Below are 23,452 nucleotides of genomic sequence, written 5' to 3' on the forward strand. Positions count from 1 at the left end.
CTTGCTCCGCTCACCACTCCCCTGAGCATCTCACCTGCCATCTTGAACCAATTTGGAAGCCTGACAGCTAGGAAGGTCTAGAATCCCGATAAATCCTGCTCTCTCTCCCTCAGCCGTGCTGAATTCGTGCTTTTCATATCCTCGCTGCCCATCACATTATGCTGGGTCTGCTAAAGGAGCCTGCCAGATAAGCTCCGGAGGGTTTTCTCTGAAGAGAGCTGGGCCTTCCAGATGAGAGACAAGCTCTTGGGAGTTTACTATCATCAGACAACGAACATTTAATGTCCCCCTTGCAAGCTCCTCCCCTTCCCTCCCCACTCTGTTCTGGACTCCTCTCTGTCCTAACACTCCTTGAATCTGCCCCGTTTCCCCTTGCCTTTGCCTACCTTCCCCTGTCCAGCCCTGTGCAGACAGTGGGGTAGGCATGCTGAGCATGTAGGCAGACAGCAATGGCAATGATGGTGGCACAGCATCACAAGGGCTGGCGGAAAGGGGATGCCATGGAGCCTGCTGGCCTCTCCCCAAAATGCACCATTTGAGCCTATGAATCACCATCCTCCATCATCAGCTTTGAGTGCTTGACCTCTGGCCCTACCATCTTCCCAACTGCACCCCAAGCCTTTGCTGTATGGCCTGCAGAAGCTAGTGGCTGACGTGCAGAGAGATCCAGAAGTTCTGCGCCTGCCTGGCTGGTCCTTGTCTCCCCACGGGGCTGGAAGCAGCCTTCAGACAGGGACCAGCTCAGGGCCTGGTACCCAGCAGGTGCCAGTATGGTGAGGAGAGCATCGGCGGCCAGGAGGCCTCAGACTATCTGATAATGGACAAGGCCTGTGGCTGGACAGACAGCCCAGGTTCAAGTCTGGTCTCTGCCATTGACTGGCTAAGGATCCTCAGCATAACCTCTGGAGGACTTAACCTTAACTTCTGGAGGACTAAACCCTAACCTCTGCAGGACCCTGTTCCCTCATCTGGAAAAAAGAGCAGAGTAGCATGGACTTTTTGAGGCGCACGTGAGGGTTTTGCTAATATGGGCACATACAGTCCCCAGAGCGGCTCCTGGCATGGATTCGGTAAACGGTGGGGCCGTGCGTTATCATGAGATGGGGGAGAACACAGTTCCTCTTCTCACTCACCATGGGCGACAACAGCAATACTTGTGATAAAATTATCTGCCACTCTGCGTTTATAGACGTGATCATGTTGCAATCACATTTGTTGTCACAGCAGGTCTGGGGGAGAAAGTGAGGCTCGAGGCAGGGAAGATGCCACTTGCTCGCTGTCAGAGCAGGCGTGGGGTTACCCGGACGGTCCTCCCATGCTGCTGCCTCAGTGACTCTGCTTCTCTGCAGCATGGGCTCATGGGGACCGAAGGAGAGGGTGTCCGTTTAGTGACCAGCCCGAGCAGGTCCTCAAGACATGGCTATTCCAAGTCTGGCCCTTTTCCCTGGGAGAGGCCCTGGCCCGGTATCCTTGAGAAAAGACGTCCAGCCTGGACCAGCTGCTGACTTTTCCACGTGACCTTGGGTCAGTCCCCCTCCTGCCCAATCCTGAGTCCCCCCAGAGTAAAAATGAAGGGGCTGCAGGGGCCTCTGCCCCAGGCCAGCCACTGCTGATCAGTCACGGCCCTCCTTCCTGCTGGGGCCTCAGAATCAACACATCCCTTATCCCTGTGTCTCTTCTCGTCTGCTATTTTACCAATTCTGACCTTGTGAGAAGAAGCCCGTGGAAGAGGGTACGATCCCTGCTCCATTCTCCTGGGGTGTCCTTAGAGACCTTTGTGAACACAGATCCCTGTGAAGGGCAGCCCAGAGGAAGCGTAAAGACCTTCTCTTCCTGAGGCTGTCTGGTAAGGGCTCTGACAGAGTTTTAAATCTGCTGCTACTTCCACACTGAGGGGAAAGCATTAAAAATGAGAAAATAAAGAATGTTTAAGATGGTTAGAGTAATTCAAGAAATCCCAGAGGGTGGGAAGAGCTTTCCTCTCTGATCCTGCGGTTTCTGTGGGGGGCGCAGGGGGCACAGCACCAATCTTGTCAGTGGGAATCTCCCATCAGGCCATGCCGCCAGCCATGCCACCAGCCATGCAGCAGGGATTTCCTGCTGGGGCCACCTCAGCTGGACCAGAGGCTCTGAGTGTCCGGCTGGATGGACCTGCAGGGTCCCAGGGGTCGAGGGGCTCCATGTCTGGGCTGCAGCGTTTAAGAAGCTGGAAGGGATGATGGCCACGTGGTCCATCTTCTCTGAGGCTCAGTTTTCTCTTCCGAAGCCTGCTGTGGTGATGTGGAGCCCTGGTGGGACACATGGGACTTTGGCTTGAGGCCTGGGCCTGAACCCTGATGTGGGGCCTGAAGGAAGTGCAGGAGCGGCCTCAGTGAAGGGCTGGGGGAGGAGGCCGGCCGCGTGAACACAGCGGCTTGGAGACAAGAGGGAGCACGAGGTGCTCAGGAACCATGTTTGACATGCCAAGGTTGGGGTGGGCCTGGCCTTGTGAGGTCTCGAAGGCCAGGCTGAAAGGAGCCTGGACTTCCTCCTGTGGGCAAGAGAGCCACAGGAGAGGGTGAAGGAACGTATGTCAGGGGAGTGGGTGCCTGCGTGGCCCCTGGGAGCCCACAGAGCCTCACCATCTTCCTGCAGGGCTGTGCTGCCGGCCCTGCCTCCCTGCACACCTACCTGGGAGCAGCTCCTGGCCCAGGGGGCGGCCCCCCTTCCTGTCGTTGGCAGCCAGCTGTGTGGACCCATGGAGCTGCTGCAGGGCCAAACACTCAGTCAGGACGTCGGCCTCGATGTCAGGGCCCGTGTGCAGCTGGGGAGCAAGCAAAGGGAGAGAGGGTGTCAGTGTGAGACAACCCACCACCAGCAACACTGGGCTTAGGGGACCGGACAGGAAGGGCTCCAGAGGAAGACCCTTCACCTCACTGCTCCTCGGCTTCTCCGTCTGTGAAATGGAGCTAATTATACATGTTGGGTTAGTTCAGGGCTGAGAAGCAGATGCTAAGACAAGAGTGAACAGGCCAAGATTTTTGCCTGAGAGAAAACCAGAGAGCTGGGCAGGCTGGGAGAGCTGTGGGCTGAGCTACAAGTCTGACCCAGAGTAAAGGAGGGAGGGAAGGAGGTTGGTGGAAGCATCCTAGACTGAGTCCTCAGGGAGCAGCCGTGTGTTGGAAGTCAGGGGTCCTGTGTCTCCCAGGCAGAGGTTTTGCCTCAGTATCCCTGCAGGGCCTGCCACACTCAGTTCCTAGCTGGGAGCAGCCTGCCAGAGGCACAGCCTCACTCATGGGCCCAGACGGGTGTCCAAGGATGCAACTGGGCCCTCCCCCAAGCAGCCACTGTGTGGCCCATTCTCGTGGCTGCCACAGTGAGCTCGTGTGTGGCATTCAGCGGGCACAGCGGAGGTGCCTTTCCTTCCTTCCCCCCATCCCCGCATCTTTCTTTCTTCCTAACACGAGGCACAGTGGAAACAGTCTAGGGCTAGAGACAGAAGACCCGGGTTCAAATCCTAACCCATCTATTCTGACTCCCTGTGTGACACTGGACAAGTAACTTAAACTCTTTGGCTGTCCCCTGCCTGTAACAAGCAATGACAACTCCCCCCCCCCACCTGCCCCCGGCTGCTGTGTGGAGTAAGGAGATGACATCTATGAACGAGCTTGTTGAAGGTACTGTTGTGAAGGGCTGGCTGAGCCCCACATGGTCACGTGACAGTCGGCACACTGGATCCACATACGGACTGAAGTCGCTGGCTGAGAGCAGCCTGGGCCGGCAAATATTTTGGCCAGCTCTCAATTGTCTTAAAGGCAGGCTTGAGCTCTGTACCCCAAAATTCTTCACCTCCCCAGAGAGGCCAGATGGGGACAGGGTGTGGCTGGTTGAGGCCCTTGGGACCCGGGGCAGTGAGGCAGGTCTGCACCCTCCCAGGGAAATCCCAAAGCCTGACTATCAGAGCCCTGAAAATTAACTTGTCCAGACTCTTCATTTCACCTGGGACAAAACTGGCCCAGAGAGGGCAAGAGCCTGGTCCCACTTTGCACAGCAGCTGAGAGTCAGCCCGCAGGCTTTTCCCACCCTCCCAGGCCAGAGAGCTGGCACCCAGGCTGGGGGATGGCACGCCCAGCCTCCCGACAGGCTCTCAGCTCCTTGCCCCAGCAGCTGCTTTCCATGTAAATTCAGTTTCTGGCAAAAGAGGGCCAAGGCGTGTTCCTGCAGACCGCAATGTCGATCGGATTAGGAGCAGCAGGAGAGGAGCATTAAGGAAGAAAAGCATTTCTAATTCTCCCTGAAACGCAGCAGTGCTGCCAAGGAGCTGTCATAACACAAGGGTCGCTTTACCCAATAAGATACATCATCCCTGATGGCTCCTAATGGATGCCTATGGTTGAGAAGCTTGCAGATCTGCGGCCTCAGGTCCCTGGGGCTCAGTGCGAGCCAAGCACAGGGCCTGGGAAAACCAGGGCAGGATTCTGGTCCTCGGGCACCAGTGGGCTCAGGCTAGAAGCCTCCTTGGCATAGAGCCCAGGCCATTCCGCATCCCTGCTTGGGCCCTTCAGCCTGAGAGCAGTGGACAGAGCTCAGGCCCTGGAGACGGGCATGTCTGGGGTGAGACCCTGGTGGTCTCTCCTGCGGTTCACGACTCCATGCTGGGTTCAGTTTGGCCCTGCCTCGTCGCAGTGAGGACAGATGGGGTGTTCTCACCAGACGGCTCAGGTGTAGGATAAAGACTGAAGCCTCAAGCTTGGCTGTTGCCTCCACCCTGCCATGTCTTTCCAGCAGAGCCCTGTGTGTCCCAGACCCATCTCTGTACACCCCCACCCCACAGGACTGAAGCAGGCCTCTTTCTCCAGCCTCTCTCTGCTGGACTCACAGCCCTGTCCACAGTTCTTAAAACAGTGCTTGGAAAACGGTAGGTACTGCATAAATGTTGCAGGGTGAATTAACAGGCTCTCCCTGCTCTGTCCTCCGCTGTCACGTGGATACCCCTGGACTGGCCCTGGTGTTTCTCTTCACCACCCCCTTCCCTTGCACTCAAGTACCTGCCTCCCATGGCCCTGGTGCTCTTCTGGAGACGTGGGTTGAGCCCAGAGGTGGGCTGAGCCCCAAGTGGCAGCTCCATCCCCCCACTGCCCTGGGTCCCTCCTGCTCCCACCCCAACAGGCTAAGGCCTCCTCTTATGCACACCTGACAATTCTCTGTGGACTTCTACTGTCATCTTTATTATATTCTACCAAATGAGCTCTTTATGTCTCCCTGCCAGGTCCCCATCAGAGGAGGGCACCATGGTTTCCCATTTTTATATCTTTGATGCCTATACAGGGCCTGCCATCAAATGTTAACTAAGCGAGCCAGGGCGAGGGGGCAGATGGATGATAGAGAAGCTGTATGTGGACGGTCTGTGGGTGGACAGATGTCTGGCCGGCTGGAGGTGAGCAAGTGAACTCAGGGGCTGGGAGGCCGGTCTCGGACGATGGAGAGCAGCATCCCCAGGTGTGTGGAAGGGTGAATGCAGGCAAGGAGTGCGGGTACCTGGCTTGTTGCCCGATAGGTGTCTGCGAGGCTGGGAGTCGGGGGCAGACACTGGCAGAGGTGGGCCTGGAATGGAGACTCTTACCTTCTTACGCACCTGCTGCTCTTTGGCGGAATGGGCCTTCACGTGCTTGCGGAGGGAGCTGGGGTCCGTGTAGCGCTTGGAGCAGCCGGGGATCTGGCAGGCATAGGGCTTCTGTAACATCAGAGGGGCAGAGGTGGGGTGAGGGAGCAGCTGTCTGGCAGCCCAGCGTTGTACTCTGTGACCCGCAGCAGGAGGGGGGCCAGCTGCAGGCTCACACCTGTCCCCAGCCAGGAGGGGTCTCACTCAGCCAGCCCCGCCCACACGCCTCAGAGTGCAGGAGGGGTTGGATCTCCCTGCTACCCTCATGCTGGGACCTCAGAGAAGTCAACTCCCATCGCTGAGTCTCTCTGGCAAAATGGAGCCACCTGAATTCTAAGCATTCTCCCAGCTCGGACACTGGCTCTGAGGAAAGGACACCCTGTGAGCCCACGGCTGCAGAGAACGCACAGGTGGGCAAGGAGTACAGTGAGGTGGCTGTCTTAGAGGAGGAGGAGGGGGAAGAAAAGGGACAGCACAGGGCCAAGCTGGAGTACGGCAGGGCCTCAGGGCTGGGAGTGACTAACCACACCTTGCAGTGGCTCCAGACACCCCAGATTGCTCTGGTCGGTGAGAAACCCAAATCCTCAGTCCAGGGATCATGGGAGCCGGGGAGGGAGCTGGATCTCAGACGAAGGCCTGGGGAAGCTGGGGGTCTGGGCCCTTTGTGCACTTTCCCCTGAGTCCCTATCTCATTGCTCATCTAGAGCCAATCCATACTTTTTACTGCCTCCCCTGTTCCTGCCTGGGGCTCATACTGTTCTCTGTGCCCCAGTCTCACCTCCCACCACTGCCAGAGGACCCTTGGCCATGCTCTCACCTTTGAAAACCCCTCCATGGCGCCCTTGTGTTCTGACACAGCCCATCTCCCAGCACTGAAGGCCCTTTGGGACGTGGCCTGCTGAAGTTCTCACCCCTCCTCCTGCCCCCATCCTTGTACACCCTTCTGCCCAGCCCTTCTGGAATCTTCTTTCCACTTCTGCTCCCTGACCCTCCCCCAGGCAGCACTGAGCACCCAGCACTGCTGGCTTCGTTCAATGTCCTTCTCCTACTAGATAGTGCATTTCCTCGGGGGATGGTCCCTTCTGATTCATCTTAGGTCCCAGGGACTGACTCAAGGAGCAGCTCTAAACTGAATTCTGAGCTTTCCCGTAGGGAGTTCCACAGGACCCTGCTTGGGGTTCCAGCTGCTACGGGGGCTTGAAATCTTCCATCCCAATATACTTCGTGGTTCTGATTTCTCCAGGCCCTCCGGCCTCCAGCAACTGCAGGGAACTGGAGGATGTGTGGAGGAGGGGGTATGTCTCAGATTAAGTACCGGGACAGCCAGGTCCCTGTGAGACACACCCAGCCGAACTGCCCCCGCCCAACCCCTCCCTAACCTCCTGGCAACTCTGTTCCCACTGGTGTGAGGAGAGACCAGTACAACCACAGACCCAGGGACCTCATGGGGAGGGGGAAGCAAAAAGAGATGACCATACCTTGGTGCTGCCACGGACAGTTGCCAGGTTAAAGAAATGGAGGAGAGCAAAAAGAAAGAGACAGAGAAGTGAGAGGCTTGCCTCCCGGAAAGGAAGGTGCTGGGCAGGAGGGCGGAGGGCACGCCTCAGACCTGCCCCTCTCTAGCTACGTGAGACACAGACGAGTACACACACACACACACACACTCTCTCTCTCTCTCTCTCCTAGGGCCCTGCTCCCACCCCAACACACGGACATATGTACACATACATGTTCTCCCTCGTGGGCTCCAGCTTGTCAGGCCCCCGGCCCTGTCCCTCAGGGACACTGATACAAATCCACACGCTCTTGCCAGAAAGCAAACAAACAGAGCTCCGAGGGTGCAGGCGCACTCGCCTGGAAAGGGCACAAGGCCCATCTCCGTGTTTGTTTTTCCAGGGCCTGACGTGTGCAGAACATTCCTCCGGTTCTGCTCCCCCGTGAGCCCTCAGGAAACCCTGTGGCTATCCCAGGCGGCAGCCAAGCCCAGGACTGGGGAGTCACCATCCCGGACCCAGAGCCTCATTAGTAACAAGGACACTGGTGCTGGTGCAGGAAGGATGGAGGGCCATGGCCCATATGGCCCTCCACGTCTGTGTGCGGCTACTCTCCATTGGGCACCTGTTCAGCCTCATACCCACTGTGGGAGAAGCACAGAGGAGGAAACAGAAGCTGACGCATTGCCCAAGATCTCAAAGCAAGAGTGTGTCAGTGACATTCTGGGGTGGGGGGGGCTCTCCTTGCCTGGGTACAGGAGACCTGATCACCCCCTGCACAGTGGCAGTCAGGACTCTGAGCGTCAGGGGACATGGCCGGGTTTGGTCAGCTTCCAGTCAGCAAGTCGGAGCAGGGAAAGGAGGTACTCCTGTTTGCCGTGTGGACCGTGTGTCAGGCCTACACCTGCATTGTTGCTGTTCATTTCCCCATGTCTCCCCGGTGATGTAGGTGTTTGAGGAAAATGAGGCCCAGAGAGGCTCGGTGGCATTCCTTAGAGCTCTGGGCCCAGGTGGAGGGCCAGACTTCAAACCTGGCTGGCTCTCTCTAGTCTGTTCTGCCACTTTCCTGCCTATGGCGAGAATCCCATGTTCTCTGGCGCCAGAGGGGAGCTGGGAACATGACTGGGTCTCCCTTCTGGAAAACAAGGCCCAGCCCACATGGGCTGACCCACTGGCCTCTGTGTGCTGGGAAGGCAACCTCTCTGGGCAGGATAGCCAGAGCTGTTTCTGTGGGGAAGGGCACAAGTGGGGGCTGGGCTTGGCGGCTGTACCTCTAGGGCTTCACCAGGACCTGTGGGGAGATGAAGGCCTGCCATAACCCTCTGGGCTCACTGTGGGCCTGACCTGACCTAGTCCTCACAGCTCTGTTCACATACCAAGTGGGGGCCAGAGGCCTGTTGCTTTGGGGCTGGGTCCAGAAAATGCAGCAGGAAGGGAGGGAGGAAGGGGGCAAGTCAGAGTAGGTGACCCTGAGAGGCCCAGAGGGACACTGTTCAGGCTGGGGGTTGCGTGTGCAGAGGGCCTGGTGCTGTTGGTGCTGTCCTGCGGTCTCTGGGAGACATAACCAGGGGGCTTGGGCACGGGTTATACCCCTCAGGGCCTGGGTGGGGACCAAGCACCCCAAGGCTGGGCTAGTGAGAATGTAATAAAAGCAGGGGTTGGTGAGAAGGCCTCACTTCATGTCCCCAGCACAGCCTGTGACAGCAAAGCCTGAGGTGGAGAGAAGGGTTGGGTTCAGTTGGGGACAGGGCTCCTTCTTCCTACCCTGTCCCCTGTACTCCGATCCCTACTTTCCAGGGGGACTGCTACCCTGGCTTTTCCAGCCAAGGGTCACTGGACTCTGCGATGTACCAGCTGTGTGACAGTCAGTGACTTCACCAGAGTCTCAGTTTCTTTGCAAAATGAGAATCGTGGCCTTTACCTTGTAGACTATTACCAACATTAAACTGGGAAGAGTGTATGGGACACTGGCTGTGAAGGAAACGTATAGAACATCCTGGCCAGGACCTAACCTGCACCCACCCCGTGATTTCTCTGTGTTTCTAACATTTTGGCTCTCGGCTTTCCCAGCTCACTCCCAGCTCTGACTGCTGTTGTTACTCACTCTTGTGGGCCTCTGTTTCCTCATCTGTGTATCTGCCTGTTAGACAGCCTGGGCCCATTGGCCACTCGGGTCCCCCACCAGCAGACGTCCGCCACCCAACGTTTGCCCAGAGAGCAGAGAGATACAGACATACACTCTGGATGCAGACCTGTCTCCTGCTGTACTTGGGGACGGGGTCCCCCCAGGCCATATGCACCCCTGGGACACGGGTGCAAGGCCCAGCTCCGAGTCAGCTCCGCCACCTCCCAGCTGGGCAGACACTGAGCCTCCTGAAGCCCCGCTTCCCTCAGCTGTCAAAAGGGTCAGCGGCCCCCTGACAGGCAGGGTCAGTATGAGATCATGGGAGACGACGTTTTTGAAAGTGTGCTGCTAACCGCTGAGGTCTGGATGACCAACAGAGGAGCTGTGACAAAGCTGAGGGTTAAGGCCGTTTGACCCAAACGAGGGAAAGGGGATGGACTTACAGGGATCTGGGGCCCAGATCTAGAGTCCGAGGCCCTGTTCATCTCAACCCCACACCCACCATGCTTAGGAGCTAATGGACAGCCCTGGAGAGGCTCTGACCTGTCTCCATGGAGGGTGTGGGATGGGAAGAGCAGGGAAGGCCTGCTCTGCGGCTGGCTGATGGGTTGGGGGAGGGGCTGCACGGTGGTGAGCCAGCTCTCTCCATGGGGCATGTCTGGACACTGGTGCCCAGGCCAGGAGCCGCAGGCTGAAGCACTGGTTCTCAACTTGGAAGACTTTACTTCCTCTTCCCCGGGCTATTTGGCAATGTTGAGGGACACTGGCCACAACCGGGAGATGGAAAATTGCCCCTACCTATCGGACAAACGTCCCATAATAACAGGCCTCCCCTTTCCTGGCATAGTTATGCTGCCCAGAATGTCCAGGACTCAGGACAAAGGCAAGTTTCCTCGCGGGCCCTGGCTGCTGGCCTGCACCGCACAAGGGAGGGAGCGTGCATTCCGCCCACCCCTTCCCCTCGGCCTCTGCCCTTGGCCTACCGTGTCCAGATGGGTGCGCTGGTGCTTGGCGCGGTCGCTAGAGTTGCTGAAGGCCTTCTGGCAGCCTGGGTGCTGGCACAGGTACGGCTTCTCACCCGTGTGGCTCCGCAGGTGGATCTTGAGGTTCTCCAGCCGCGAGAAGGCCTTGCTGCAGCCTTCAAACTGCAGGAAAGGCTGGTGAGGGGTGCTCTGCAGCACCGGGGGGAGGGCCGCTACTCAGCCTGGGAGCGGCCCCAGCATCCCCTGTCCCCCAGTCCTGCCCAAGGCCTCCAGGTGCCCCACTTCAGCTCCCCATGTAGTGATCGGGACCCAGGCTCTATCCGGAAAACCCTGGTGGGTTTCTGTGCCTTAGAAATGGCCGTGAAGGTTAGAGAAGAAAGGGGTCTTTCGCTCTCTGGATCTGGAAGGATCCCCAGTGGTAGGTGGAAATGACATGCTGTTGTTGGCAGCACAGCCTTGAAGGGACAGGAGAGCAGGGAAAGACGGCCCTGGATTTGGGATCTGAGGCCTGCATGTGAGCGAGACTTAGGGCAGTGCCCTTGACTGCCCTTATTTCTTTGTCTACAGACTTAAGACTATGTGACTACCACTCAGGGCTGACAGGGGGCTCCATGTGGAGGGGGACGCTGACTGTCAAAGGGCTCTGTCCATCTGGAGCGTGCATCAGTGCCGATCACTGTCAGAATAACAGCCCATTTGTAAACTCAGGGTCTTCAACGCGTTGTTTGGGCATCCATCCAGTGCCCACCATGGGCCAGGTCGCATGCTGGGCAGTGGGCAAGCAGCAGGTGTGGCCCAAACATGGCGACGCCTCTGGTCGGGGTGGGTTGGACGGAGCAGAAGACGTGGGGCCTCCTTCTGCAGTCCAGGGTGCCCCATCCCCCCAGACTCTGCTGAGCTCCCCCCGCCCCAGAACCCTTGAACTTCTCACTCCTCCCACGCTCTCCCCTATACGACCCCCTGAGGAGGTCTCTGACGTAAAACAGGATGCCATGACTCTGCCTGAGGCCGGACGCCCTGTATGCCTTCCTGCCCCCAACTCCTGCACGCCCCCAGCAACAGCAGGAGCCCACCAGGCCACTGCAAGCCCCAGTTCGCCAGTCACTCAGCCAGGGACACTGTCTCTCTTATAATCATCCATCCAATCCCCCGTCAGCCTTCAAAGTCCAGCTCTAATGCTGCCCCCTGGCACATTCCTGGACCCCCTGTGTGGCTAGCCACTCCTCCCTGCTTGTCCTCACTGTCCAGGGTGTCCGGCCAGGCCAGCACTCCTGTGGGGCACACCGGGGGCTGGGAAGACGACCCCACTCAGACCCGGCCCCGCTCTATCCATGCAGACACGGAGCACGCTGTTGTACCACACCATAACTCTGAGGTGTGTGGCCTCCACATTCCTGCCTCAGAGACAGAGGCTTTGTGTGGTGACCGCAGGGCTGTGTCACGGCAAAGACAGGACGCAGGCCCCTTCTGACGCCGAAGCGCCGATGGTTGTGCTCTGGCCGCTGCCTTCCCAGGGCAGGTGGGCAGGGCGGGGCAACCCTTGAGGAGGAAAAGACAGAGGAACCAGCTCCCGGGCCCATCATTAGTTTCATCCCCCAGCTTAGGACAGACATAAGGACGGGGACTCTGGGACAATGACTGGTCTGGGGTGAGCTGTCTCCACCCTCTGTCTCTTCCTTGAAGGCCCGGCCACAACCGCAGGCTATGCTGCGCTGAGGCTGAGCCAAGGCAGGCAGCCTGCCGCTGGGTTTTAGAGACTGTCCTGCCTCCTGCTCCCAGTCGATGGGCCTTTTCCACTCATGAAAACCGGGAGGAAATCCTGTTTGGGGAGTAAGTTGGCCACAAGCTACTCCTCTGCTCTCCTACAATGGCTCCGTGCCAAATTCACCCCAAAATGAGGTGGAGGAGCCACGGCTGGAAAGCGGGCTGCCTCTTGGCACCCAGCTGGTCCCTTTGTTCCTCCGTTGGCCGCTGCCTGAAGGGTAGATATCTAAGGCCGAGAAGCAATAAGTTCTTAGGCCCCGCCTGCTTTTCTGGACTGTGCGAGAGCCCAGCAGACTCTGGAGGCCCAGGCATCATCTTCTTCTCAGAGGGGCCCGTGTGCCTGTCTGGCCAGCCTCCGTCTCCGCAGTGTGGCTTTGTTCAGGCTGCACGCCCTACCCCCCCATGGGACACCTTCCCTTCCATCTCAATGACAATTTAATTCATACATTTTTCAAAAGCCCAGGACCTGTGGCTTGGTGTTCTCGCTCTTCTGCAGCAACCATGTCGCCTCTCCCATCTGCACACACCCACCACGTCGTCCTGCTGGAGCTGCTTGGGAGTGACGACTCAGAGTATCCTCGGGACTCTCGTGCCCCCAGGCCTTTGCTTGAGCTGCTCCCTGGGCCTGGAATGCCTTTCCCTCCTTCACTTATTTTGCAGATGTCTTACTGGACTAGGTCTACTCAGTAGTGTTCAAGCACGGCCTCCTCCGAGAAGCCTTCCCAGCCTCCGCAGCCCCTCTCTGGACACACTCTGAGCCTGCAGATCAGAAGATTTTTACTGCACACCCATTGCCTTCTCGCCAGACCTCCAAGCTGAGGGTGCCTTGAGGGGAGGGCTAGCATCTCCTTCATAGGACAAAGGCTGGATTAAAAACCTGATGGGGAGGGTGGGTGAGAACAGAAATCCCCAGGCCTGGAGTGCCTGTGCCCTTGGGAGTGCATCCTCTTCCCTGCAGGGTTCATCCAAACACCCGATATCTGTACCCGAGGTCTGTGCCACACCCATGTCCTACCCCGCCGTGGAGCAGAGTCACAGGCTAGGGTACAACAAACAGCGGTCAAGGGTGCCCTGATGGGATGCCCATCCCCCGAGGTGGAACTGGAGGTAGCAGCAGGTGGAGAAGGGGTGCCGCCTGATCCAAGACTGCTCTGGGGTGAAGACGCTGTGGGGCCCACTGCCGAGCCACACCCCCAGCAGGCCAGCCCCCGGACACGCCGGGGCACCTTGAGGGTATGGGCTCTGCTCACAGCTGCTGCCATGGCTCACCCGGCTCTCTCTATCCAACCACCGCGCAGATGGCCAACAGTGGCAGAGTGAGGAGGATGGCATGCTCCCTGGTTCACAGCCATGTGCGCTCGCTCTGCTGGGCCTGTGCTATGCCTGGGGTTACCCCACTCAGGACTCTCCAGAGTTCCTCATGCCTTCCGACATCCAGCCAACCCCCTTAGCATTCAAGGCCTTTCCAGGGTCTGGTGTGGCACGACCTGAGGCCGGGGGTCCAGACTTAGGAAGCAGACTGCCCTGTGATCTTGGCAAGTCAGTGCCCCTCTCTGTGCCTCTCTTTCTTTCTCCATAAAATGAAGACAAACCAGCTCAGGCAGTTGGTGTAAGGGCAAGGCAAGGTGCATATCCACATACGACACAGCACATATTCTGTGAATGTTCTGTTATCACGGTAGTGATGGTTCCTATCCTGCCCTCAGGAAAGATACCTGTGTAGGTCAGGTTTTACCGATGCCAGAAGTAAAGAACAGGGGCCCTGGCTGACAGGCTTGCCATTGGTCTGGCCCTAAAACCCTTTCAAGGTCAGTCCCATGGGGGCACTGCTTGGGTGCCCCAAACAGCCCCTGATGAGGGTGAGGCAACCTTTTGGGGTGGGAATGGCCTGATGGGGCCCAATCCATTGGCTATGTGGGGGCTGGGAGGGCAGCACGGAGAGGTACCCCCCACTATTGTGTTGGGGGGGTAGAGATGCTTCCAGAATGGAGACATAGGTCTCGTGGCAGAAAAAGAGCCAACAGGGGGCCTTGGTTTCCCTGAGGGGGGCTGGAGAATGGGCCCTATGGCAATGCCACTGTGACCCAAAGATGTAATGATCCTTCGATGGGGTCTGCAGCCCAGGGTGCGACACACAGGCCTTCCTATACTCCTCCCCCGACACAGTAGTTCCTTGAGGCTCTCGGGCAGATTTTGCCCTGGACAGACCCCTTCTTTCCTGCTGTGAATGTTCAGGTATATAACCCCGCTGGGCAGATCTCCTAGGATGTCCCCGACCCTGGTACAAGGGGGGCAAAGGAGGAGTGGCTGCTACTGGCCCAGAAGGGCTAAGCCACAGTCAGAACTGCCACCTCGGGCGCCTGGGTGACTCAGTGGGTTAAGCCGCTGCCTTCGGCTCAGGTCATGATCTCAGGGTCCTGGGATCGAGTCCCGCATCGGGCTCTCTGCTCAGCAGGGAGCCTGCTTCCCTCTCTCTCTCTGCCTGCCTCTCCATCTACTTGTGATTTCTGTCAAATGGATAAATAAAATCTTTAAAAAAAAAAAAAAAAAAAGAACTGCCACCTCTAGTGAGAAGAAGGGACCCCTTCAATCTTCAACACAAGCCAGCAGTGCCAGGTAAAGCCCATGACTCTGAAAGTCATCCACGCACCCCATGCAACAGTCGCATGCCCCCAGCCTTACCACACACCCTGCTCGCAGGTGCTGTCACCTGACCTTCATCTGCCACCCTTCTACCTCCTCGCTGTTGGGATTCAGGCTCATCCTCTCATCTCTGTGCACATGGATTCACATCTTGACTCACTCGGGTACCCCTGTGTGCCTGGCAGCGTGCTGGGAGCTGGAACTTTGGGGCAAAAAAGGCCACAAAACACCCGTAAGTCCAAACAAAAAAGAATGCATTCAGCCCCATGAAGGGGCTGATGTCAGGGGGCTTCCAGCTGGGGAAGGCAGGGGGCTCACCAAAGCCTTCTCGGAGGAGCCAGGACTTGATGCCTCAGCAGCGTTTGGACAAACAGCGTGGGAAGCACAAAGAGACTGGGAGGGGTAGAGAACGTTCTGGAGACAGCCAAGGATTTGCTAAGCCAGAATGAAGGGACGCAGAGGAGAGGTGGAAGTAGAAATGGGAATGTGGGGGGTTCTCTTCTTTCTAATCCATGGAGTGCTGATTCATCCTGGAACAGGTGAGTTTGGGGGTATTTTTTCCCAGAAAACACCACAGAAACCGCCCCACGCACTCATTGATGGGGCCCAGCCAATGAGTTGGCTCTTCACCTGGAGGACCTTGGTGCTGCTTCTTCTGGCTGGACTCCCCAGCCCCTGATCTTCCACTTCCACCCAGATGCTTGTGCCAAAAACCCATTCCTTCCTCCCTGGGCCCTGTTTCCAATCAGCCACCAAGCCACGGAAATGCCACCTCTTAAACAACTTCCCTGGTGCACCCTCTTCTCTTCTTTGCCGCCCTGATTCCTGGCCCACACCCCCAGCTCCGCTCGCCCCAGTGACCGCACTAGCTGCCGTCCTGACTCCTGCCTCTCCTCTCCCACGAAATCTGGGATCTAGAAGGAAGACTTAAGCCTACAGGTCTGAGTCCTTCCCTGCCTAAATCCCACAGAGTATTCTAGTGCCTGGCAAGTATCAGTCTTCATCACGGCATCCTGGAGCCTGTGCCCTCGTCCCTGGTGATGGCTTGGTGGTGCCTGCTCCCTCCAGCTCCCACCTCCACACTTTTATGTTTCAGCATCAGAGAATCCTGGGTGCAAATCCATACTTCCCAGCTGGAGTCAGACCTCGGGCAAGTGCATTGGTTGGAGTTCCACCAAAAATGGGGGCATCACTTGGGCACACCTGGGCACACAGCAGGGGGGTGCTGTCTGTAAGCCCAGGGTACATGCAGCATTCGGTATTATTTGGGGTGAATGTGAAACACACTCTAATAACCAACCACACAGCACATTTATGTGGCCAGGAACAAATGCTCACATGCCATGGGCAACAGGGGGTAGCTACTGTGAGTGGGTGGGTGGGGACACAGAGAGAGAGGAGAAGAGACAGAAGGGACACCTGTCTAGAAAAAAATGTAAGAAGGGATGTCAGATACTTTTTACTTTAAAATGCATGAACATTAAAATATATCCTAAGACAACCTTGGGGTGATTCAGGATATAGGTGGCCAGGTGACACCCTCTTGGATACCGACCAAGGGCTGGTGGCTGCTGTGTGTGTCTCACGTGGTATGTCACCAATCATGACAACGTGTTCTGCCGCTAAGGCTCCCTTTTCGCTCCACTCTGCAGACGAGGAGTGTGAGGCTCATCAAGGGGACACGCCTGGCTCCAGGCCACACGGCTAGTGACTGGCAGAGCTGGGATCTGGTCTCAAGTCTGGCTGATAGGTCTGTCTGTCTCTCTGTACCCCTAACCACTCTGGTCACTGCTGCAGGACCCCGATGGAAAGCACCAGAAACAGGGTCGCACTCAGCAGCTGTTACAATGACTTCCAACCAGGCCCACAGCCTGGGTTCCATTTCCAGCCAAAGGCCAGGCCTGGCCCAAGATGCAGAGCTGAGGCTGAGAGAGGAGGGTGCCCTTCCTCCTGGCCCCCCAAGACAGGAGATGTCACTGCACAAAGAGGAAAAGCACGGCGTTGCCGCAGAAAGGAGTGAGCCGTGGCCGACGCTCAGAGCGCAGGGTCCTGAAAGGCCCAGTTTCCACATGTGGGGCGTGTTACAAAGGAAGATTAAAATAATGGGGGAAAATACCCCGGGAACCGTGAAGCCCCAGACCATCTGGAGTTTTATAGTAACAGGCAGGGGAAAATCAGAACCTAATTGAAAAAAGTCCACTGCAATCCATTACGGCTGCGTGCCGCTCATAGAACCAAGGGCAGGAGATGAAAGACCGAGGGGAGCCATCCCAGGAGCTGGGAAGGACCCAGCATTTCCCTCTGCAGGCCGAGCCCAAGGACCCTTCAAGTTCTGGCTGGGGGAGAGGGAGGGTCCAGGGTCAGCTGTCGGAATCCAGCTGGGGCTGGGCTCACCCCGCTCAGCATCCTGCCCACTCTGAGCCCCGCTCTCGTCTGCAGAGTGGCTAAGCGAGACTGCCGAGGGAAGCATGCTGTCAGACACACCGTGTGCTGAGCAAGACTGTTCTCTCCCCGGGCCCCTGGGAAAGAGCAAGATTGCTGCTTCACAGGTGAGGCGTGGGGGGCAGTGTGATATGAGCCACAGAGCATGAGACCGTGCAGAGAGAGTTCTGCACCGGCCTCCGCCAAGGGACAGTCACAAACTTGGGCAAATCATGTGCCCTTTCTGCCCTCACTTTTCTTCCTCTCTGAAATGGGGCCACTGCTATTGACAGTGAGAAGTAAATGCAAGGATGTGCCCAGTGGAGGAACCGGCACACAGCGGGTTCCAGGTGAATGTTAAGTCTCCTCCCCATGGTGGTCATGGCCCACAGAGCAGAGAGGGCCCGGTTTCTCACGCTCTGGCTAAGAATCTGGACAAAAAGGGCAAGGCGGGGGGGCGTGTTGGGGAAACAGGGCATGGGTGGGGGCAGGGGAGGAAATGCCTCCAGTTTTGGCATTTGCCAGTGACTTGCTTCTAAACAAACACATTTCTGGTTTAAGGGTAAAATATATTGGGTTACAACAGTCTGGCAAGCCATTCGGGGATCAACTTCTCATTTTTGTGCAAACTTTTAACTTACTTTATAACAATGATTGGGATGTGCAGTGCCAGAGCCTTCTCCAAGATGTCAGATAATTCAGTGTTTGGCCAGCTCGAAAGGCCAGCCAGCCGGGAGCTGAGGTCCCCTCCCCACCCCCTTACCCCAGCAGGGGGACTCTGGCCTGGAGATCACTGTCCTCAGAGCCCCATGGGGTTTCCACCGGAGTCTCCGCAGAGCCTATGCTTTGCCAGTCCTCAGGGGGTCCAAGCAAGAAGGGGAGGGACAGATATGGAGAGAGTCCTGGGAGGCGAGGCCGGACGGCAGCAGCATGGACTCTGCTCTGGGAGCCCATGAGGGGCTGGTCTTACTTCAGGCCCACGGTACTACCTGAGTCAACGAAGGAGCCGGCAGACGTATGCAGGAGGGAGACTGTGTCGAGAACAGCAGCTCTTACATTTACCCTGTACCCAGGACTGGGCCAGACTCTTCCTACACATGACCTCCTTTGTTCCATTAGGACAGGATAACAACCCCTCCCTCACGACACAGGCAGAAAGCAAGGCCCAGGGAGTCTAGGTGCCAGATTTCCAGAGCTCCCGCGGGATAGACCCTAGGTTTGCCTCCAGTGCCCGGACTCCCGTGCTTTGGGCCACCCTAGTGTCTTGGGCAGCCAGGACCAAGATCCCCGGCCAGTGTGGGGGTCCCTTCACACCTGCTCAGCTCTTTGTGCCTTCCTAACCATCCAGAGAGGATGGCGGGCTGGAGGGGGTTGGGGAGGTGCTGTGAAGCACAGAAGGCAAAGGGAGAATGGGCCAGAGGGACCACAGCCCCCCTCCCCCCCATCTCCCAGAGACAGTCAGGTTGTACCTGCCCTTGGGTGGATTTCCAAGGCTGGATGAGGGCTGCAGACCCCCTGTCCCTTCTCACCAGGACTGCACAGAAGGCTCTTGGCTGGGATCTCTCCAGCACAAAGTCTCTGGGCAAGAAGTACGTTCTTATTCCCAGTGAGCAAGGGCCAAGAGGGCTAGGCCACCCCTCCAGAGGTTTGTGGAGCCCCCAAATGAGGAGGAGCAGAGGGGCACAGAGTCTGCTCCTCAAGCACACAGGTGGGCCCCGGGGGAGCTCCTGTGCTGAGCAGAGGCTGAACATCATGGGGAGGCAAAGAGCGGCTCTGCCAGGGGCCAGGGCCTGGCAGCAGGTGGATGGCATGGGATGGCTGTCGCACACGTGCACCGAGCCCCAGGTGCAAATGCGGAGACTCAGACACATACATGCACCGACACCTCCCATCCCAACCAGGCCCGGCGTCAAAGACCGAGAAGCCCAGGACACCACCGCACAGCACCAATTCCAGCACATGCTTACACCAACAGGGCTCAAGTCACAGACACAGAGGCCAGCCCGTACACGCTCACACCTCTACACAAGGACCCTCAAGCCCTAGACCCCAGCACGGGCTCCGGGCCCCAGATGCACTGACTGACAGCACTCCAGCACCACAGCACCGCAGGGGCAGACTGCCCCACGTGTGGCCTTGGAACAGTCTGTGTGTGGTGGGGAGAAGACACTCACCCAGAGTGAAACAGCTTCTAGGAGGTGAGTGGATAAAAGACACATCCTCACACTGTCACAACACCTGACCCAGCCAGACTTGGAGACAGTCACACTCCCACACACCTCTTTCCACGGCTCTAGGCAGCCCTCAGGGGCCCACAGTACCTCCCAACTTTCCCATGGCTGCTGGACGGGCTTGGCTTTGGCGAGGGGACATGTGGCCTTAGAGAACCCCAAGGCAAGGCCAAAAACAGCCTCTGGCCACGCTGACTTCTAGCTCAGTGCTCTCTCCTCCTCCCCTGCTCAGCCATAAGCCACAACTGCCAGCCTTCAGGCCTGTATCTGTGTCCTCTGCACACGAGGGCCCTCGATTTGCCTGTCTAGTCCTCCCTGTCTTCTAAGCCCCAGCTCAAGCCTCACATCCGCTCCTCTCCACAGTCCTCCCACCATCCTTCCTGATTCTGCCCCCTTCTGAGGGCCAGGGACCGAGTTCGGCCTGGCTGCCATCGTGGGGCTGACTCCAGGACTGCCCATCTCTCACTGCTCACACATGGCATGGACACCGCACTCATCCTGGTACCGTGCCAGCTGCCCGGCTTGGCCTCTAGGAACTTGGGCCTGGGAGGGGGAGGCCAGTAGGCAGAGGCTGGAGAGCCACATGGCAGCCCACCCCACCTCCACAACCAACCGCCAAGCAGAAGCACCTGGTCCCCTTTGTTGGGGGCTGTGTCTGACTACAAGTTGCAGTGAGGTTGGCCAGTGCTATTTTGGGAGGAGGAAAGATAGGGACCACCATGAACAAAAGGGCCCTATCAAGCCCCCGACTTCAACATCCCCTCCCCTCAGGCTTGCCCCCTAGCCTGGACACAATGTCTCCCCACCACCAGCAGAGTTGGGGCTTAGGTCTGGTTCCTCTTGGTCCTGGCCCCAATGGAGCTCTGTGTTCCCACTGTAAAATGTGGTGACACTCCTGGCCTCAGATGCCCGCTAGGGCCATCAGGGCAGCATGCCCCTGCTACTGGGTACAGGACAGCGCTCAGTGAATGGCAGTCCCCCTTTTGGCACCTCTCCCAAATTCCAAACAGAAACAGTGGGGTTGCGTCCATATGTGAAAACATCGAGGTTAAAGATCTGAGGCCAGATCTGACTCTATCACTGGCTGCTATGCAACCTTAGACCAGTCACTTGCTTCCCCTGCGCTTAGTCACCCAAGGGTTGTCTGCCCAGGACAGTGGGACAATGGGGGTGAACGCGCACCAGGTGCAGTTCATCCAGGTGGCAGCTGTGTGATGCTTAGTGTCCTAGGACTGCCTGGGGAAGAAAAAGCCCCCACACATCACCCCCATCTCTTGAAAGAAAACCTCACATCGGGTCACTCGGAATCTTTACAAATGTACAATGTGTGAAGATCCCGTCTAAGATCGTGGGTGGCTGTGAGCCCCCTGCCTGCCCAGTGTGCTCTGGGTTTTGGATCTCATAGGATGTCCTGTGAGGCCCTGGGCTCCCACCTTAAGGGGGCGGTGTTCAGAAACAGGCTTGTGAGACCACTGGTATGGGCAGTAAGACCCAGGGATGTTGGTGGGAGAGTCACAAAGGCTGAGCTTGGAGTTCGGAGGAGACCCACCAGGGAGGAGGGGAGTGACCTGTCCCCGATGTTCAGGAACCAAGCCAGGCAATTTTGTGTTTGGGGGCTGCAAGATGTCTCCCAAAGCTACCAGCTCTAAACTGGGGTGCACTTGCCACCCAACTCCCAGTGCTATCAACAGGATGACCAGCCTCAGCACCATCACCCCTCCCATCTGCCCCAACTAGCCACCCGTTACTGACCAACAGAGGGGTGCCAAGGTGGGCTGATCCTGTGCAGGCAACTTAGGACCACACCCTGAATGGGGCCCGGGGTCCCCTGTCACACCCTCCTACAGCTGTTCCAACCCAGCACCCGGATTCACGGCAGATGGAAGGAAAGGGGACAGTCTTGCACTCACATAGGAGCTGGTGAAGGAAAGTCAGTTACCATTAAGAACATACGACACAAACAAAAACCCAAATGAAATTCAATCCCTGGAGGGGATAAGAAGTTAAGAAGAGACACAGCAAACCTTTCTGATGGCCAAGTGCCCCAGTGTTTAGAACACTCTTTGCCCAGGTCCCACCAGCATCACAGCAACCCCGTGAGAGGCAGGCCTGGGACCCCGAGGCCTACACTGGGGTCTCTCTGAAGGGGGGATTGCTGCCAGTGACCCTCCTTCCTGGCCCCAACTACCCTACCATGCATGGTGACATCCAGCAATAAGCCGGGCACCCCGCTGATCAGCCACGGGGCAGCCCCCTGGGCCAGGTATCCAGGGAAAGTCCTTTTCCCTGCTGGGCCTCTGTTCTCATCTGTCAAATGGGTATGTGTGGAATAGCGTTACGGCCCTACTCAGGTGTCTCGGGGAGGAGATGACTTAACAGAAAGCAGAGCAGACAGGAATGAACTTCTGGCTTTTGGGTTTCGACATCCCAGGCCCCAGGGCCAAATGGAAAGATCTCTGGAGGCAGAGATGAGTCATGCACAGTTAAGATTTCAAACGATCTTTCTGCCACAAACCCATCTAAAAATGCCCAACACAGGGCCTGACACGGAGTGGGCTTTTGGAAATATCTGTTAATGAATGAAAAAAAACCCCAAATAACAAACAACTGAGCCTTGAGGGAAGTGCGGGGTAGGGTGGGGAGACCCCAAATTAGTAGGGGGCAGGACAGGTTCTGTCAGGAGAAAGAGCCAAGCTTCCCATGTCCCCACTCCTGAGACAGTGCTCCTACTGGGATAGGGTCACTGGAGGGGAAGCAAGATATGCATAGACGGCTGCGATCCCTAAAAGTGGGGAGGCTCTGAGCTTGGGGGCCATGCCCTGGGTGTGCCACAGCGTCCCCAGCTCAGCTTGTGGGACCTGAAGCAGGGCTCTTTGTAGGTGGGGCCCTGTCCCCTACAGGCAGGGCTCCGGATGTCTCCGGAGGTACCAATTGTAACACCATGGCGGAGACTGAGTCCGAGCTGGGCCTGAGGCAATCTTTCGGAGGGATGGGACACACGCAGACTCTGGCCAAAGAGAAAGGACGCCAGTACTCTTGAACTGCCAGCATGCAAACGCTCGGCCTGGGAAGGGAGTTCATGGAAAACGTCCACGTTGCATTTCTTTCTCCCTCACTTGAGTCTGAAGACTGCATGTTGGAACCGGACATAAAGAAGTCAGCCGGTGCACTCTTTCTGTGCTCTGCGTTTTTTGACCTGCAGGCCACCCTGGACACAAGGTGCCTCATGACTATCTCTCATAGAGAAGGAGACAGACGGTCCCAGAGAGCCTGAGCTCATAGTGCTCACAGAGTAAAGGGGTGGCATCGGGACTGAACCCAGGGATGGCTGATGCCAAAGAGCTTGGCCCTGTTCTGACACTGCATTCAACCAAAAGCAGATTGGTTAGGAAACACTAGGCCGTGGGAAAGAAAGGACAAAAAGCAAAGAATTCAAAGTTTCACATCACTAGGACATAACAATTCTAGCAGTAACAGCTGCCACACTGTCTCTCAGCTTCCCCGAGAGTGTTTGTTTCCCCTAAGGCCCCAGTTCCCCCACTCGTTAGCCCCGCACAGGCTGGAAAGCTCTGGAAGAGTCTGGGAGAGGTGTCCCACCCCTCACCTGTGGCTGGGATGCCCCAGGGGTCTGAAGGGGATGGGCAGCTTCTGCCAGACCAGGCAAGCTGTCCAGCAATCTGGAGAGCCTTCTTCTTCTTTTTTTTTTTTTAAGATTTATTTATTTATTTATTTAACAGGGGGAGAGAGAGCGCAAGAGAAACAACACAAGCAGGGGGAGTGGGAGAGGGAGAAGCAGGCTTCCTGCCGAGCAGGGAGCCTGATCTGGGGCTCAATCCCAGGACCCCAAGATCAAGATCTGAGCAGAAGACAGATGACTAATGACTGAGCCACCCAGGTGCCTTCTGTCCCTCGGACAAGGGGAAGCCCTCTGTGGCCACCACATGAAAGAAGACCAAGGAAGCTGAAAAAAAAAAACAAAAACAAAAACAGAAAAAAACAAAAAACAACAAACAAACAAACAAACAAAAAAACTGTATGATAAAACAGGAAGGGATCCTGAAGGAGAAACTCGCCACAGGGCACTTGGCTGAGAACCAAGGGGGTGGCAGGAGGGGCGTTCCGGGGAGCAGGGCCCCTCCCGGAAGCCTGGC

General features: G+C 57.2%; 1 protein-coding gene across 2 annotated transcripts in view; it reads right to left on the minus strand.

The window, feature by feature from the left end:
• The window catches only part of GLIS1 (GLIS family zinc finger 1), a 216,775-nt gene that overhangs the window by 10,516 nt on the left and 182,807 nt on the right, over positions 1 to 23,452 (minus strand). Inside the window, exons 5-7 of one of the 2 annotated variants that reach the window (XM_045064557.1) lie at positions 10,243 to 10,404; positions 5,615 to 5,713; positions 2,671 to 2,803 (exon numbers count right to left, since the gene is read on the minus strand). In XM_045064557.1, coding sequence (XP_044920492.1) covers positions 2,671 to 2,803; positions 5,615 to 5,713; positions 10,243 to 10,404 — 394 coding nt within the window. Of the gene's footprint in view, positions 1 to 2,670; positions 2,804 to 5,602; positions 5,714 to 10,242; positions 10,405 to 23,452 lie in introns of both variants that reach the window. The other variant, XM_045064556.1, reaches the window with a different exon arrangement.

The sequence above is a fragment of the Mustela putorius genome, unplaced genomic scaffold, assembly GCF_011764305.1.
Source record: "Mustela putorius furo isolate JIRA1106 unplaced genomic scaffold, ASM1176430v1.1 tig00003853_pilon_pilon_pilon, whole genome shotgun sequence".
NCBI classification, from domain to species: domain Eukaryota; kingdom Metazoa; phylum Chordata; class Mammalia; order Carnivora; family Mustelidae; genus Mustela; species Mustela putorius.